Raw genomic sequence first — 18,977 nt, 5'->3', positions numbered from 1 at the left:
GTGTTCCTATGGCCTGTATTGTTGCTATGGAGAAAAGGGAGGATTTTTTGGGATCAAATTAGGAACAGAGTACAAAAGAGGAGAAATGAAGAGTTTGAGGTCAACGGAATGTCTTTGAGCAAATGCCACTCTAATGGATAAACAGGTGTGTCAGAAATGGTACGCAGACATGGCTTCTCTCAGGAGGGGTAGGTAAGAGTTTTTTGACAAAGAAACATGGCCACTTGATTAGAAAAGACTCAATCTGTAGTCAGAGAACAGGCCTCTGCTACTGCTATCAAAGAGTTTCCCTTGCCCATTTGATCCAACTCTAAGGGATGGCTCCACTTGGGGACAAGGTTCAAGGACAGGTTTAAGTTTATGTGACAGAAGCAGCCCTGAAGCCAAAGTCTGTAGGAACCTATGTCAAACTATGAGCCAAGGTGATCTTTATATACCTGCACCACAGAGAGGTATTTTGGCTAGAGCTGGACCTGTGGGCTAGCTTGTGCCATCAGAGAATTGTTTTCAAGGAAAACAAACAAAGATATTTTAAGTGCTTACTATATACAGGAAAACCATTTTCTTACCCTAAGTAACAGGCAAAAAGCTAGAAAAGTGGGTGGCAGCATCCGCCATCAAACTGTGGGTGACGAGGGATTGTTTGAAGTGTGTAATAATGGTGGTCTTTACAATACAAATATTTGCCATTGGGATAAAGATATGGGGAATGAACTGTGAACCAGATTGCACACATTAAAAAGAATGTAAATCAAGGAGCTGCTGGGTTGAATCACAGTCTCCTGAGAAGTGTGATGATATGTGATAAAGCCACAAAGGATTATGGGCTATTTTTGTTGTCTTCATTTTCTTTCCCTTTTAACACAGAGAAGGAACATGCTGTGCATTGGGCTGTTTAAACACAGAACAGCTGAACTTTATTATGTTTCCTTTTAATTACAGCTTTCTTCACTGGGTTACAAGGAGCGCTTCTGTTTCTGGAAGCTGAAGAGGGTCTCACTACATAGTATTGTTAACAGTGGTCCCTTTGGAGGAACAGGAAAGTGACTGGCAGATCCGTGGAACGGGGGTCCAGATTCGGGAACAAGATCTTGTTTGCCACAGATTTTGTGAATTATACTGTAGGAGAAAAAGGAATGCAGTTAAATAAGAATCAGGTAGATCTGAAATATGGAAATGAGAAGAATATACTCCCAGGGGAAAAAGCATGCAGAAACACTATTTCTGCTTACTTAATGAGAATTCATTTGTTACGGCATCTGTAAACTGTAAGTGCTAAGTCCAGGATGCTGTATGCTCTGTAACCTGGAATGTCTGGATGGGTGTCTAAAAGCCATAGGTCTGTAAAGGAACCAAATCCTGACTCCCTTGGAAGAGTCACAGAGTATATACCCAAGCAAGACTGAAACTTAAACCTGAGATCTCGTTTTCAGAACCATACCGATGGTATATGCCAGCATTCAACGACAGTATACTGCCAAGTTTCTTAAGCATTGGGAAGTGCTGTTCCCTGCCTTTTCCCTTTGAGTTAGCTTGGCCAAGGAAGATGCTTAGTTACCAAAGGGAAGAGAGAGGAGAGTCTGGATGGCCAAGGATAAATAAGCAAGAAATCCTGAAAGTGAGAAGGAAACATCTGAATATGATAAGGAAAACAATAGGTTTTTAGAGAAGGGGAAAGACTGTCAGCAAACTGAAAAAAAAATGACTGTTCAATTAGAAAGCATTCTCAAAAGGAGGATTGGATGGAAGGGGGATCATCTTGATCCTGAGAGCAACCCCAGCACCTGGGGAAAAGATTTAACTTCTGCGGTGAAACAGAGTCAGTGTTTCAAGATGTTGTTGGCTGGATTTGGGGATGGAAATAAAATCATGTTCTATTTGGGCATCGGGCCCAGTTAGTTCAATTTGCAGGAGAAGCTCAGCTAGATGTTACCAGATCTATGGTGAAATCTCTGTGATGGAAGCATCTAGACTAGAGGGACAACCCTGTAGGTCTTCATTAAGAGAACCGCTCTGTGCATTGGTGCATTAATACTGAGAGGATTAGGAAGAGTGCAGTGTTTAGAAACACGAAGATGGAAAAACATGAACACTGGTGCTATGTTTTTGATAATGATTCCTGTATGTGTATTTGGAACAGCCTAAAGGGATTCCGTCCAGGGAGGGTTGTCATCTGTAAACTTCCCCTCTCCTCTTGCACTAATTCTCATTTTGTCAAAGGTGTTATGGTTGCTATGGCTGGGAATACAGTAGAAGGTCATGCTGACTTTGAGTTGGTCTCAAGAGGCATTAGTAGGGTTCATGCTTGGCTGCCTGGAGCATCTCCATTGGTCACCACTGTTTATTCCACTCACCCTGAAGCAATCAACAGAAACAAGGACAGGAAGAAGGAATGAGACTAAGACCTTGACCTTAAGGGTTAAGAATGGAGATTGGATCAACACAAATGAAAATACACAATACCACTAATAATGCTAATGTGAAAACATGCATGTAAGGTTACATGCAGCATTACCAGGCATGCTTATTTACACACAATCACACACACATACACACACATATGCTGAAATGCTGAGGAATTGCAAACTGACTTGGATATCTGGGTTAGATTGCTGGTCAGACTGAGCGTCAGAGAAAGATGTGCTTATAGGATTTTTGAAGTGGGGTACAAATGAGGGATTCCTGGGGCAGGTGGGGAAGGTAGTGGGATGTGCTGCAGGGCAGGAGGTGGCATGCCTGGATCACACAGGGGAGAGAAGCAGTGCTATTGGGTGTAGAGGAGCTTGCAAAGTGGAGTGCCAGGGGAGGGTGGAGATGAATTGGTGGCTGATGAGAGACAGCAAGTTCTCCCACTGCTCAGGAGAGCACATCAAGAGCCCTGCTGCCTGTTGGGTTTTGACTGCACTCTTCTCTGAGCTACTTACTAATTTATTTTTTAAAAGATTTATTTACTTATTTATTTATTTATTACGGAGAGAGAAAGAGAGAGGTAGAAAGAGAGAGAGAGAGAGAGCACGTGCCAGAGACCACAGGGAGTGGGTAGGGGCAGAGGGAGAAGAGAATCCTAAGTAGACTCGTGCTCTGTGCAGAGCCTGATGAGGAGCTTGATCCCACGAGCTAGAGATCACGACCTGAGCTGAAACCAAGAGTTGGATGCTTAACCGACTGAGTTATTCAGGCATCCCAGGGCTTTTTAAAAGAAATCACTATTGCACATGTCCCTGAAGGTCTGGAACCAGAACACACGTGGAAACTAAGACGCATTTTCTAGGACTCTGCCTGGGAGCAGCAGTGAAGGAACCACTAGAGGTGACAAACAACTAGGTGATGCACACGTGCCACCCTCTGTTTCACTAAGAAAGGAGAAGCTGCATCAGATAAAAACTTAATGGGCTGAAAATTGAGAAGATACAGACTTGAAGATGTCTTTCATGGATCCAAAGAGGTTCCATTTCAAATGCTTAAGTGGAGACGAAGATGGAGTTGAAAGCTCGGAATGGAGGATGGTCATGTACAGGGATGGTTTGATTAATGCCCACTAAGTGAAACAAAGACATTCTACCGGCATTCCATAAAATGAAATATGCAGAAAACACTCCCATTCTGGGGGAGCTCAGAGGGCCTTCTACTGAGGTTTGATTGGAGGCCACAGGGCATTCTTCTCCTGTGCCTCATTACAACAGATGTGGAATGTTCTAAATGCTTTCTCCAGAACCAGCCATTCCCAGGAAGAGAGGTAGGTTCCTGCCCATCAGTGACTTATGGAAGGAAATGATTCCTGCAGACCAGGTCTCTGGATTCCTGGCCTCCCACAAAGAACCGTGGGAAGTCAGCTCCAGCTCAACCCAGTGTCAGATCCCGGGCTGGCACATTCTCCCCCCTCTCTTTGGAGCTACAAGTCTGTTTTGTTTCCTGGTCCTCGGCGCTTATTTGCCCTGCACCGCCTCTCCCAGCCTGTGTGTGGATTGGGGGAGGGGTCAGGAACGCTGTTTTGCCCTCTCCTTTTGCAGCCTGCCATGCTTGCTTGCTTTCTTTCAAGGAATTTAAAGGTTGGCTCCCAAGGTCTGTCCGGTATGCTTCCATCTGCTTTCTCTATTCTGTTCTTGTAGGAAGCTCTCACTGGCTATATATCTAGGTCCCATTTCCTGCCTTTACTTTTGTGGACAGCAGCCAGGGACCCTCTTGGTGGAGCTTTTTGGTCTATGAATGGCACTTACTGCTGCAAAACAGAGGTGTGGGGATAAATTTTAATTTATTTTTCAATTGGAAAAGGCCCAGTTACATAACCCAGCCTATAAATGGTAAAAACAAAACAACAAAAGCCCATATACCTCAAAAGCCCCCCCCCCAAATTTTTAAAAAAATTAATCAGAGCAACCCCTCCCCCAAATCCAAACCCCATCAGACCTCAAACAAAAGAATCAGTGGATACGAGTAATGCAATAGTTGTTAAAGGCATGTATGAAATCTGTGGGCTGCACTTCAGCCTGTCACAGGCAGTTATGAAAGATGTAATTTAATTTGCTTAAAAAAAAAAAACCCGTAAAAGGCAGATTGGATAGCTGTATTTTAGCAAATGTGTTTGCGCTAAGGGTACCTTCTGTTGAACAGTTCTGCCCACAAGCTGTCTGTAGAATATAGAACATCTCTCGAGCATGCTTGCCACCTTGAAGCAGGGCAGTCGGGAGCAGAAAAAAAAAAAAAAGAACAGAATGCAGAAAAAAGGTGAAGAAAAAGAGAGAAATGAAGGACAGCAAGTCTAGTACCATCAATACATTTAGAAATGAGATTAGCCAAGTGTGACAATAGAATTTAAATGACACACAGAAAGACATTAAGATTGCAGTAAATAACATACTATGGAAAATCCAGCCAGAGAGCACTTTCTGTTCAGCTTTAGCTACAGAGTTGGAACGAAAGCACAGGTCGATTATTCATTTTACTGGCTCTTTTGCATTCCAGCACTATACATCTTTTAATCTTAGCACTAATCGTTTAGTGGGTTGTTTTTTTTTGTTTTGTTTTTGTTTTTGTTTTTTAGCTAGTTACTCCAGTCAGCGATTACATTGCCCAATACTGCTCTGGAGGACTTGAACTTACCAACTATGTCAAACCACAGAGGGGTGTTAGCTGGCTGCACAGATACCACCCCCACAATCTCGGTGACTCTATCGCTTTCCATGACTGTGAAGTTATAAAACGGCTCGTCAAAAGTCAGCGGTATAGGTGAAGGGGGTGGTTTCTTAATCCATTCAATGTGGAGGCGGGCCGTGGAGGATTTCTGTGGGCGCCCGTTGTCCACTGCCTTTATCTACTCACACATGGAGAGAACATAGAAATAAGTCTTAGAGCTCAGATCCCTTTGGAAATTTGGGTCTGTCACTCACTCGTTGTTGGCCCAAGAATCCATCCTCATCACAGTGTCAGCAAAGGGAAGGGAGAGTGGAAATCTGAGGAGAATGTGCTCAGAAACTGGGGGAGACAACTAAGTTACGTGGAGGTCCCCTATCACAATCACTGGAAGGTGGTCTGAACCACCACAACTTTACAGGTATGGAAAGTGTGAAAACCAAAAGTTGCATTTAGCATTTTTAGAGTTTTATGGGCATGATTGATAGTTACAGAAGTAGGAATAGCTAATTTGATTCCTTATAAATCTCATGGTGATGCTTGACAGGGAATAAAGTATGCTGTGAATCCTTAAGTGAGAATGATGAGAGAATGTGTGTGGTTGTGTTGTGGACCTCCTTCCTTCTGCTTTACTCCAGGGAAAGCCCTGTATTCACTCAGAATCCCAGGAGGGTGATGGGATAGGCGTGGGAAAGACCTTGCTCTAACTCCTTGGAAGCCCTCAGTTATGCCAACTCTGAAGGGGTAAAGAACTCTCTTGGTGAAAGCACGGGCTTCTGGAGACAGTGGGATGGGGAGCAGGGTACTAATGACTCTTCTCTATGGTCTTATAAAAGAAGTGAAGAAAGTGGATCTCCTCATTAAGCTGTGCAGACCGACTGCTATGTTGTCCTGGACTTCAATGATGGTTCAAGTCCAACAAGCAAAAACCACTGACAAAAATTTTAAAAATCAGTATTAAAAAAAGGATTTCAAAATATCACATCTTAAAAAATTAACATTTATAGGTGCATGGCTAATCCTTATAGCCTTTAAAAACAGTGACAACTCATATCGCCCAAATGTTATGTGTTCATGGAGGACCACTTTGCCCCAGCAAATTTCTGAGATGGAAGACCCTGGAAGACACATGCCTTAGGTCAGGTTTTTTAGGTGCACAGCCTGAGGCAGAAATTTCAGTACAAAACATTTTGAGGGTCGGGGGAAGTGTTCTCAGGAGAAATGGACTGAATGAAGCAGGATGAATGGAGAAAGACCATACCCTTTACCAACAAGGGTATGGTCTCAGCTGAAGTTTAACCTCCTCCACCTGACCCCATGGGGAGTTCTGAATCCTCAATGGCACTCCTGGGTTGGAGCCATGGGGCGGGGGGGGGGGGGCAGCAAGGGGTTGGACTTTTGTGTCATTGGCTATGGGCTGTTGGGCTGGGTGGGGTGGGAGTGTGGAATCTCCTGAGTCAAGAAGTTCAGCCAAGGATGATTCTCCCCAGAAGGAGGCAGCTGTGAGCCCTTAGCCAATACTCACAGCAGTTGAGGTGTAGCTGCACCAGCCTGGTGAAGGGGATCTTGGTGGGGCACCAACAGTATCCACCATAGTCTATCCAGTCCTCAAAGACTCCCATTGTCAAGTCTCACATAACTATAGTAGCATGTATTACATCAGAGCTGCTAATGGTAGAAATAGGGCCAGTTTTTTATTATCTTCTTTTTTTTGCCCACTGTTCTGGATACGTTATTGAGTAGGGAAGAAATCCAAGTCCAGACCATAAGAATGAAAAGACAAATCAAGGGACTCAGACTATCCTTGAAAATAATACAGGACTGCCTGTATACAGCAGAGAAGGCTGCAAACTAAGAGAAGGACAGCAGATGGTGCTAACTCTTGACAGTTGTTGGGACCTAGGAAAGTGCCGCATTACCTGTAAGGATGAGCAATCCCCTTTCTTGCATAGGTGCTACTTTTCTAAAGTGGTGGTGGGGTGGGTGGTGGGAGCAGGCTGGCACTTTAGATGTGGGAATTTAAGTCTCTGTTTGAGATAGTGCTCATGTTTTTGTTTTTGTTTTTTAAAATTTTTCTAACCATGAAAAATGTATTTTTTACTTAAGTTTTCCCACTTTTGCAGCTTAGGCAGAATAATCATAGCTGAGATTTGTGTCTCACAATTTTCACAGCTAAATTCATGTCCTATCATACTGTCAACAGTTACAAGAGTTGTTTTCTTTGGGAAGTCTTGGGGACACAGTGAGTGATATGTTGAGTGGTGGGTGTAATATATCACTCTGGTAATCTCCTACCCTCAGTTTCCACCTATGCTGAGCACCTTGAAATGATTTAAGGCTGCAGGAAGTGTGGCTGAGTATGTGATGAAGCAGGCTGTGTCCTGGGAACAAAGGAGGTTTGCTGATAGGACACAACCAAGGGAAATGGTATTATTATTTAAAAATGTCACTGAAACAGAAAGTAGCCTTCCACAGCTGTGTGGCTGCACCTGTTAGTCTAAAGATTTATTACTCAAACAAATATACATGAGTAAGAATATAACTCCCCCCACCATGAATGTTATTGAGGTTCAGGAAAATCTTACCGTTAGGATGTCATAACTCCCTGCTGTAAACTGCTTTCTGGAAGAAACCATGCCAGTTTTAGGGTCAATAAAAAACTTTCCATCATCATTTCCATCCACGATACTGTAGGAGATTTCTGCATTGGGGCCTTCATCTCTGTCAAACGCAAAAGCCCTATAAATGGGTTCTCCTCTCTTTTTTCGGTCACGTTCTGGCAGCTTGATCTGGTAAACCTTCTCAGGGAACTGGGGCTTATTGTCATTTTCATCCAAAACCTGAACCACCACCCAAATGGTGGATTGTTTGGGAGAGGAGCCGCCATCCGTCACAGTCACCTAGTTGGAAAGAGAAAGGATTTTCCAATCAGAATGTAGAAAAACTTTCCTTGCCACTCCTCCCTCTGCCTGCCCAACCAAAGGCCTGTTCTGTGCCCTAGGGCATCTCAACTTCTCTTATCCTGTAGTACTTGGTCAGTGCATGACTTTTCATAGTTCATCTGTAAGAGCAGGGAATGCCCTACACCCAGTAATGGAAACCATTGCTGAAAGGGTAGGAAGGAGGCAGAGCTCTCGTTGTGCTGTGGAGTGGAGAAGGGGAGAAAAGAGGACTGACTTTACAAAAGTACCAGATTATATAAACTTAGTGGATGTTAAATGTGCCCCTCAGCAGACACACCAAAAAAATCCCCAATATAATCATTATTAAATGTTAACCAATGGGTATATCTTCTAATTCTTGGACAATGATGTCACCATCTAAATTCTTTCAGTATTCATTTTCTTTTCCATTTTTGTGTAAAATTTGTGAGTTTTACACTGCCACTGTACAGGGGCGGGGGGGCTGGACACTTCTTCCTGCGTGTCTGAGGTGCTATTCTTATGAGTGTCTGGGAACACTGAGGGAGAGGACAGAAATGAAGAAGAAGTCTCTAAAGAATTTGCATGGCAGACACAAAGTCTTTGAGGCTAAGTGTGCATAATCTTCTTGGTCATAGTGATAATAATTACTATCATAGTAATACTTGTACACACAGATGGTGACACAGTTTACAACTCTTCCATCCATTGTATCATTCATTTTCCAAAACACTCTCTTTAGTATTTGGAGGTTTATTTGTTCCCATCTTAGAGTTGAGTAAACAGAGGCTCAGAGGTCCCCTTGTTACTAAGTGCTAAAGCCAGGTATTATTAAGTTTTTGGCAATTTTAATTTTCTGTGTGACCACAAACCTGGAAGAACCTATATTTCATCTTTAAATCATTACCTGGAATAAGACAGCTTATTACTACAAAATATGTGTTTGGAGGCTAGAAGGAACATAAAGACTTACTCGGCATCAATGGGAAAAAAAACAACAGTGAATTACAGCACCTGGTCATCCAGTTTTTCACCTAATAAAGCAACCAGACAGGCATCATGGAAACAAAGACCAAAAATGTAGGACAACAAATTAAAGGCTTTTTGCAAAATGGAACTGCAATGTAGCTTAGTTTCTCTTAAAAGCTGCCTAGGAGAATGGCTTTAATAGACTTAAGATAAATTTTCATAGGAGTTCTTGCTTTCTTTGAGAAATCAATCAAGTTTCCTTCTAAAGTTATTCTCCCAATTGGTTTGTTACATTTCACAAAAGAAACACGTCGGAACCAGTATGTGCCAGGCCTGGATTTTGACTCTTGAGATTTTCCCGGACATGCTGAGCTCTAAAGAGGCACGTTCTGCTGTTGCTGCCGAAGTAAAATGTTATACTCCCAGGTGAGTTGTGTTGACCAAAACACATTGATTTCTTGGCTGCTCCATTTCCCTGCCTCTCTTTTCTCCTTGAACAGCCTCTTTCTGAATCCAGACAACTCTCACTGTCTTCACTGTGAACATCACCTCCTCATCACTTCTCAATAAATGCCCTGTGGTGGGCTCTGAGATGGGGCTCTGGGGCTCCTTCTGGGCCAAGTGGATGCCAAAGAAAGGAGAAACTCTCTTGCCTGAGGTTCACCATTCACTAGAGGATCCTGCTGCTGTCAAAATGCTTTCTTTTGGAGTAGAGCTGGATTTACACACCAGTTCCTCCAGGTGTTCTGCTTACAGGCAGGGAGAGGTGGCAGCTGCACAGCCTCATGCCGTAGCCTCCAGGTGTGCTATGGGGAGCTGGGTCCCCCATGGCCTTACCTTACCCCAAGCACCCAGCCGTCTCTCTTTCTCAGGCCCCACGGGCATCCTCAGGTCCTCAAGCAAAAACTCTGCCATCTAGAGCTTTTGCACATCCCACCCTCTCTCCCTGGAGTGCCTTCCCGATCCCTTCACTTGGGTCTTGCCTACTCACCCTTTAAGTCCAACTGAAATGTCATTTATTCGGGGATGCTGCTCTAACCCCACAGACCGAGTGCCAGCCTCTGCATCATACCCCTCCTGAAGCACATACTTTAAATTACCCTATACTTTTCTTTTGCAGCACTTACTCTTGTGGAGATTAACTAAATATGTGATTCTTCATCTAAGCTGATAAGCTTGGAAGGGCAAAAACAGACTTTGCCTGGTTTGTTCACTGCTCTCTCTCCCGCGTCAAGCCATGCAGATAGAATATGCTCCACAAATGCTTATTTAATGAATTAGACTCTAATTCAGTTCTTACTTAGGCAACCTCCTTAACCAAAGCAGCCTTACCTTATAAAACCTGCATTGACCATTCGATGCCCTTTTTTACAAGAGCCCCACACTGCTTTTCCTGCCTTCTGGCCTGTGACTCCTCTGTCTTTTCCGTGGCTTCCAGCACCACCTACAGCTGCTCATTTCCCAATGAGCAAGCCTCATTCTCTATACCAAACCAGTACCTTCAACTATTTACCAGGAATCTATTCTCTGGACCTCTCATGACACAGACTGAAATCCTTACCTTCAAAACTCCCCCTTCTCCTATTTTGATTCTCTATGAAAGACATCCCCACCTACTCACACACTGGTCAGTCCCAGAACCCTTGGCATCCACCTAGAGTCTCTGCTCTAACTATCCACATCTGACCAAATCTGGGGACCAGCACGTGCACCTTCTCTGTCACACTGGCCCAGGACAGGCCTCCTCTGCATCTTGTTTGTTGCTATAGCAGCCCCTGGTCTCCCTGCTTCTGGCCTTCATCTGTGTTGTAAAGTGTTCTTTCTTCCTTAAAAATCTGATCATGGCACTGACCTTGTATAACACCCTTCTGGGGATCCTTGAGGACAAGAATCTGGCCAGACTTCTTTATCACTGTGTGTTATCCACCCCTTTCCAGCCTTTCCGCCCCGTTACACTGGGAGCCTGGGAGGTTCTGAGTATGTCACGTTCTTATACCTCCATTCCACCATACAGCTGTTGTCTCCAAGGAAGATCTTCTCTTGAGAATACACCTGACTCATTCTAGAAGCTTCCAGACTCCCTCTAGACTCCTTCTGCAAAGTCATTCCTGCCTCCTGCTGATAGATGAAGGCACCCTCACCATGTTCCCATTCCACTGTGTGCATAACTACAGAACATGAATTATCTGTGTTTTTAAGTGTCTGTGTGGTTGTTAGTCTCCACTCACTCCTTCCAGGACAACCCTGGAGCAGGGATTGTCTCTTACTCATTATTGTGTTCTGGTACCTGGTACAGCCCTAAGTGTCAAATAAATGTTGTTAAATGAAATCAAGAATTAATTTACCCAAAACTGTTCCCTATGATAACAAATGGAGAGAATGTTCAGACCCTGAAAATCTCTGTTTCTTCATCTGTGAGAAATTAAGAGACTGATAACATACAATCCCCAAGTGCTTCTTCCTTTATGAATCTATTCATGGGGGTTGGCAGAGCTAGTACAATTTTAACCCTGCACTACGGGGTTCTTACCCACCTTACATCACAGAGAACACTATCAATCCCACGATTACTCATTTTGATTTTCTAGCCACTTTCAAAACTGCTACAATCTACTGAAGTGATCAATTCATGCATTTGGCCCTTTCAATACACTGTGAGCTACTAAGAAGTGGGGACCTTGACTTTTTGCTTTGCTGGAACCTAGTGTACTCTCAATAAATGCTTGCTGAACTGAACTACGTCATTTCTGACCTCCAAATCTCAATTTCCATTTTTATTTCTCTAGACCCACTCATGTGTCCAGCTATGTTTGTATCTGGAATATCAATCATTAATGATTCTATCAGATTTTTAGACTTCATACTTCATGTTGCCTTAGGCCTCAACCTATCAGCTGGAATTAGTCTCTATGGAAAAGGAGAAGCAGCCCTGGAGATCGAAGCAAAACTGACTGAGATAAATCCCCACTATCTCCTCCTCTGCATCATTTTTCATTAACGATGAATTAGATGTTGTGTAGAAACTATTCCTTCTTGCTGTGCCACAGTGTGACAAGCGAATACCGAGCTATCCTAACCTGGATTTTCTGTTTTCATCAATGATCAATAATCAGTGGTTTGGCAATTAATCAAAGGCCCGAAAGATTAATTTCTTTAGGTGCTTAAGGCCAGCACCAAACAAAAGGAACCACAACTAGAGCAGTGCCACTGAGAGTACAGTATAGCCCATTTCATTTTTCTGTGGTGCCTTTGGGGTCTGTGACTATCAGACAGAACCAGAGGAAATCTACATAACCCAGTGGATTATAAAGATGGAAACAGAAAGAAGAAAATGTTTGTAAGTCTATTCCTGTAAGATGCAAAACATTTTTAAGAAAAAAATGGATGGACACTGAGAATTCTGGAGTTATGGTAGCTGGTAGAGGCCTTGCTTCTCACTCACTGCAATTTCCTGATGTATTTACATTTGGGGTCTCTCTCCCTGGAGTAGAATATAAGCATGGAAGCTGCCTGAGTGTGGAGACCTTGTGTCCTATACACAGTGATTATTAAGAATATCTGAAAATATATTAAATATTTCTAAAGTGGAGAGTTCAATCTGGCATGCTCCTTAACCATTAACTCATCATAAATGGCAATTTCCAGGCCATTACACTTAGCGTTGTAAACCTCTCTTCAGGGATTACATATCCCCCTTCCTATACTTTATATTTATCCTTGACATTTGTATCATTATCAGACATATATTTAACTCATAATCTTATTTATTGCGTGTCTTCCCATTAGAATATAAGCTCCATAAAGCATTGGTTTTCATCTATTTTGTTCACAGATGTATTCCTGGCACCTACCACTGCAGATGCAGTAAGCATTCAACAAATGTTTGTTAAATAAATGAAATATTCATCCAGTGCCTTGTAGTTACAAAAGCCTTTTCAAGGCAAATTGGGAGATAAACCAACCAACTAACCAACAAAAAAACTAGATTCATACTAAATTCACCCTCCCTTCTCCCCCACCCCCACCACCCCAAATCTTCTGTGATATTCTGGACCTGCAGTCATCTGGCCTCAGTTTAGATACTTTCAATAAGACACACTCACTGCCTTAGGAAACAGCCCATTTTCTGTTTGAGGGGCTCGATTTTTTCAAAACTCTTTTTAATACTGAACCTGAATCTTCCTGCCTGTCATTAACCCAGACTGCCTGTCCACTTCCCATAGCCTGGTTTTACTTTTTGTGACTATAGAGAAAAAGTCAAATTCCTCTTGCACATTGTGCCAGTTAACTACTGCTGTGTGACCCAAAACTAAGTGGCTTAAATAACCCATAATGCTTTTATTATCTCTCCTGGTTTTAGGGTAGAAGTTCTTATTTGGATCTCTCATACAATTTGCAGTCCCAGGTAGCTGGGTCTGCAGTCACTGGACATGTCTATTGGTTGACAGTTGGGACTGAACCTTGCAGCATGGTGACTAGGTTCTAAGAGCAAGCAGACTAAAGGACACAAAGTGGGAAGTGCCAGCTTCTTAAGGCCTGGGCCCAGAAATTGGCACAGCATCACTTGATCCACATTCTGTTGGCCCACAGTCCCAGAGTCCCAGATTTAAGCAGAGGGCTCATGAACCTCACCGCTAGCTGAAAGGAGGGTTAAGTAATTTGGTGGGTCATATTTTAAAACTGCTATACTCATAAAATCCTCCGGCTATTTCAGAATCCTCATTCCAGATTGAAAAACTAATTCATATAATCATCTCTCAGGTCATTCATTAATTACATATAACAGATTGCCATTCATAATACTGGTTGCCTCTTTCATGATGTTTTCTTTTTTTTTTTTTTAAATTTTTATTTATTTATGATAGTCACAGAGAGAGAGAGGCAGAGACATAGGCAGAGGGAGAAGCAGGCTCCATGCACCGAGAGCCCGACGTGGGACTCGATCCCGGGTCTCCAGGATCGCACCCTGGGCCAAAGGCAGGCGCCAAACCACTGCGCCACCCAGGGATCCCTGATGTTTTCTTTTATATATATCAGCTTCCTTCTTAAAATACAATGGCTAGGACAAAACAATAAAACAACAGCGTATCAGACTTACTTAGGCCCCTGTGCAAACTACCTCCATCCACTGTTCAAGACAATCTCACTCTATTCAGTCTGTGCTCATGCACAGTTGGGGTGGTAGCCCTGCCACACAGCTCTGTGAATGAATGAACTAAATCATTTCAGCCTTTTTCCTATGAAAAACAATAAAGTGTGTGGTTTCTTTTTGGGGACTGAAGAGCAGGATTTTATACTTGTTCCCATTACATTTTATCTTATTGGCTACCTATTCTAAGCTAGTGGATTAATCATAACAATGCCAGGTAACAGGTATCACCAGCTTACCCCACATCAATGACTCACTGTGAGAGGCACACCTCTTGCTGCTTCAATTCTTTCCTTTATTTCCTTTAATTATTCAAACAATCGCATGAGATAGGTACTATTATGACACCACTTTGATAAAGAAATTACATTTAAGAACTCGTCCTAGGTCACAGTGCTCATAAATGGAAGAGCTTGTTGTAATCCTGTCAGGTTGGTTCTAAACCAGGGATGGGCAAACTAACCCATGAGACAAACCTGGCCACTGGCTTTTGTAAAGTTTTATTGGGATGCAGCCATGCCCACACATTAATATATTACCTAGAGCTGCTTTCCTGCTCTAAAGACACAGTCCAATGGTAGAGGCAGAGACTGTATGGGTCACAAAGCCTAAAATACTTACTACTTGGTTCTCTGCATAAAAAATTTGCTGACCTGTGCTGTAAACCTATGTTCTGGTTCCTCGTTTGTTACAATGTTATCACTTACAGCACAACTGCTTTGCTCGGTCCTTTGCGTGGTGATTTACGTTGTCACTATTTTTCACAGGAACCTGGTAGACATTGTCACTTCTATTCTACAGCTAGAGAGAGGCAGTGGGGCTCTTAAGTTAAGCAAGAAATTTTTGCAAGGCCACTCAGCCAGTAAGTGACAAAACACAGGTTCGCACCCAAGTCAATTTGGCGTCACAGCTCATGCTCTTTTCCCCACCCTGCACAGCCTATGTAGAAGCATCTGTTAACCATCTGTTCAAAACTCCCTCCCCAAACGTGGCTCTGGATCATCATCAAGCTTGGAGCGGTGTTTCTAGAATCAAGCTTTTCCCGTCCTTTGAAAATTGGGACCATCTTTGATGATCTCTACTCTTTTGCACCTTTCCTGTTCTCAGTTGCTTAAAAACTGCCACCAGGTCTTGGGTGGCAGCTGTGACTTCTTTCAGCTCTCTATCTTGAGACCCAAACTTCTTTAGCGCAGCTATATCTTCTCCTGCTATTTCCTTACACTTCTATATCATCAGTTCCCGCTCAAAATCTGCTCCCCACTTCTCTCTGATAAGGGAGCTGAGAGGCAGGAGGCAGGAGCTTCAGCTTCCTTGTTATCTCTTGTTTATCAGGTGCTCAGTGATTACTCCGTGTAGGCACTCTTCCAAGTACTTAACAGATACTAACCCATTTGTCCTCACATCAGTCCTGGGGGAGGGAAGACAGGGTGATTATCCCCATACTACAGGTTAGAAACAGGCAAGGAAAGGTGAAGTAAAGTGGGTTCGACCTGGTCCAGAGTCTGTGCCCCCAACCACCACCCTCTGCTGCCTGTCACCTAAGTGCTTGCCCCAACTAGTGGGTGTGACCACATTCTCCTTCCTCTGAACATCATTTGAACGTATCCTTCCACTGGCCTCTGCACATCCCAGCAAGGCATCAACAGTTTACTCTTTACACTGCAGGTGGGACATGGCCTCAGCACTTCTGAGATGGAGAGCTTTTACTACCAATCCATATGCCACTGTCGAGGCTGATCGCACTCTAAATACCACGTATCTTTGCATTCACACATGGCTGCCACATATTTTCTCCCTATCCTGGCAATGCCCCTTCTTCTTCCCAAGAACTCTGTGTCCTTACTCTGAGTCTCCCGATTTCTAGGAGCTATTTTTTGCACCTGATACTCTTCTAAGGCAGAAGACACTCAAAAGAGATATCTTTTTTCTCTCCTCCATCTCATAATCAAAAAGTCTCAGGAATCAGCTAATAGATTTGTGCAAGGAAGAAATTTAAAGATAAAGCCATTTAAACTAAGGCAGAACTTCCAACCACAAGTGACAAGTAAGTTTCAGATATCCTGTGATACTGAACCTCTGAACTCTTGTGTAGATGAGTGTGACCTCATATAGCTGGACCCCCAGGGCTGGTCATCTCTGGTTGGGGTTAGCTTTTCTCTTTAACTAAAAGTACTGTATAAATATTATCATCTTCTGTGTGTACCATAATGGGGCAAAGGTTGTGAAGCCCTGTAATAAATTACTAATAATGTTACCCTTCTCTTGGCTCTGATTACATTCTAAAGCAATATGCCTCAGAAGGTCACTGGATCCAAAGGATACACTCTCTACTTGTCGGATTTTAGATGCTGTGGCTGTTGACAATTCATTCCAGTGAAGATGTCTATCTATTCTCACTCTTTCCTCATGAGCCCAGTTGTGGATAGCGATGCTCTTATCATTTATGTCTTTATTCTTGGTCACCACACAGGTAGGCAAACAGATGAAGGGGACCCACTCTTGAGTATTTTCTTATCCCTATGACATTCTCATATGCCCTGAAGAACTTCAAAGTAAAGAAAAACTCCATTTCTTTACCCTTATACTCAGGAAAGCACAGAGTCACTAGGTATTGAGCTAACTCACAAGTAAGTGGGAATTTAGACATCATTCATGTTCATTCCATCTGCTTTACAGATGATGAAACAGGTCTAGACAGATGAGCTTCTCAGACCAACATCATATTACTGGCAATAATCTTAATCTTTCCAAGACATTGGCTCCAAAGCTCCAAGCTGCCTTTTGAGCTTCAAATGATGCCTAGTGTTCATGACTTCTCAGCTGTGTGATTTCAATACTGCGGAGGTTTTAATTTCAGTATTTTTCAGAATGCTAAACACTTTTAAAAATGAATAAATGTGTTTAGAGTAGATGTTATGTTTACTTTTTATCCTCAAATGTTTCAGAAACATTAAAAACCGAATCCTCTCAAGATAGCAAAGAAGCTGAAAACAATTTTATTTCCTCTTCACAAGTGGAGAAATGGAGAAATGACCTTCTCAAAGTATACTCAGGGGCTGATATTAACATGGGGGCTGGAATTCAGATCTGTCTGCTTGTGGGCTTGGACTGTACCATTGGGAAGACAAGTGCTTCCTGCCATTTCTGGAGAGAAAACTATGTACAAACACTAAATTAAAGGGTAGGTCTCAAAAGAGGAACAAGATAAAACCTTCTGAAACGTAAAAGCACTGAGCTAAAATTAACCTGTACTATCACCCATATTGCCCCCATGGAGGAAAGAAATAAAAAGCAAGCTTTAAACCACCTGCTCTTGGTTTTACTACACGTGATTTCTCTGATTTGACCTATCAGTTGGCATTAAGAAATAACTTGGGGATGGGTAGGTGTTCCAGTCACTTTCCATCATGCCTTGCTCATCCAGTCCTACTGTCTCTTAGGTACAGTCTAGGGACATATTCTCTGGACTGTGGAAGATTCATGTCCCTGCTCTTCCCAGCTTTCAGTAAGGTAGTTCAATGTTTTAGGAAGTATATACTTACTGGGTTGAATACCTTCGTGATATGGTTTGTTTTAGATGGGAAAAGTCTTCATTTGAAATAAGAAAAAGGAGGTAATGGGGAATGAAAGGAAACAAGGGAAGAAGGAAGAGAGAAGGAAACAGGAAAGGAGATAAAAGGAAGTACAGAATGAGGTAGGTAAGAAAAGAAAGGAAGGACATAGGGAAGACATGCACATAGGTAACGTTTTGGGAAGAGGTGAATCTAGGAGGCATGGGGCAGCCTTCTGAAGAGAATGGGAAGTACTCCCTTCCATATAAGGAAGGCCATTCACAAAGGCATGGAAACAAGAAAATCTATTCACTAAGTGTCAGAATTAGCAATCTTTGGGGAACATATGATATTAATCTAATGAGAGTTCCCTTTAAACTATCTTCCAGAGGGATCCCTGGGTGGCGCAGCGGTTTGTCGCCTGCCTTTGGCCCAGGGCGCGATCCTGGAGACCCGGGATCGAGTCCCACGTCGGGCTCCCGGTGCATGGAGCCTGCTTCTCCCTCTGCCTGTGTCTCTGTCTCTCTCTCTCTCTGTGACTATCATAAATAAATAAATTAAAAAAAAAAAAGATTTAAACTATCTTCCAGAAAATTCATTTGTCCTGAAACATTAAAAGCACAAACCAGAGGGGTGCTGTGATCCATGGAACCAAGGAGCCTATGTCTTTGGGCCACTGAATCATGCCTTTTGTTTTTGGGATCTTTGCCCAAAGATGTTACATTACTGGGGAGCCCTAAGATAAAAATATGCTCACGATCCACCCAGGGACCCCTTGTGAGCACTCACGGTCTGTCTTCTGCAGGGTGTGGATTCCCACAAGCCTGTGAGCCACTGTAGGTGCTAGCCCACATTAGCACATAGTTGGTCCTCAATAAATATCTGCTGGTTGGAGGCATGTGAGAAGCTTGCATCTCAGGACAATGAAGGTACCTTTTCATTCCATGTTTCTACTTAGCAGTTTCTAAGTGGCAGCTTTTGAAGAAGGATCCTTGACCACTTTGGCAGTGGCTGCTAAGATTATAGCTTTGTCCAAATCTCTTCTTTGCACTTCAGGAAATAAAGTATTTCCCAGCCTGACATCTCTTAGAGCTTTTTTCCCTGCAGAGAGGTACACATCAGCTACTAATCTCATCACATTTCCATTTCCTTCCAGGCTCATCTGCTCATCATTTTCTATTCATAAAACTGGCTTGATTCTAATCTTCCCGATCAGCAGGAACTAAACACCTCCTCAAAGTTTCTTTAGAATGATGG

The 18,977-nt window shown here is 42.9% G+C and overlaps 1 protein-coding gene across 4 annotated transcripts in view; it reads right to left on the bottom strand.

Annotated features, from left to right (window-relative positions):
* FAT3 (FAT atypical cadherin 3) overlaps positions 1-18,977 on the bottom strand; it is a 648,833-nt gene that overhangs the window by 119,121 nt on the left and 510,735 nt on the right. For 3 of the 4 annotated variants that reach the window (XM_077867437.1, XM_077867438.1, XM_077867439.1), the window contains exons 5-6: positions 7,716-8,030; positions 5,101-5,311 (exon numbers count right to left, since the gene is read on the bottom strand). In XM_077867437.1, the coding sequence (XP_077723563.1) occupies positions 5,101-5,311; positions 7,716-8,030 (526 nt within the window). Of the gene's footprint in view, positions 1-882; positions 1,120-5,100; positions 5,312-7,715; positions 8,031-18,977 lie in introns of those variants that run through there. The other variant, XM_077867440.1, reaches the window with a different exon arrangement.

Source organism: Canis aureus, chromosome 23 (genome assembly GCF_053574225.1).
Source record: "Canis aureus isolate CA01 chromosome 23, VMU_Caureus_v.1.0, whole genome shotgun sequence".
In the NCBI taxonomy this organism is placed as follows: domain Eukaryota; kingdom Metazoa; phylum Chordata; class Mammalia; order Carnivora; family Canidae; genus Canis; species Canis aureus.
The sequence above is the reverse complement of the archived record's forward strand: the minus strand, read 5'-3'. Positions and strand labels throughout refer to the sequence as shown.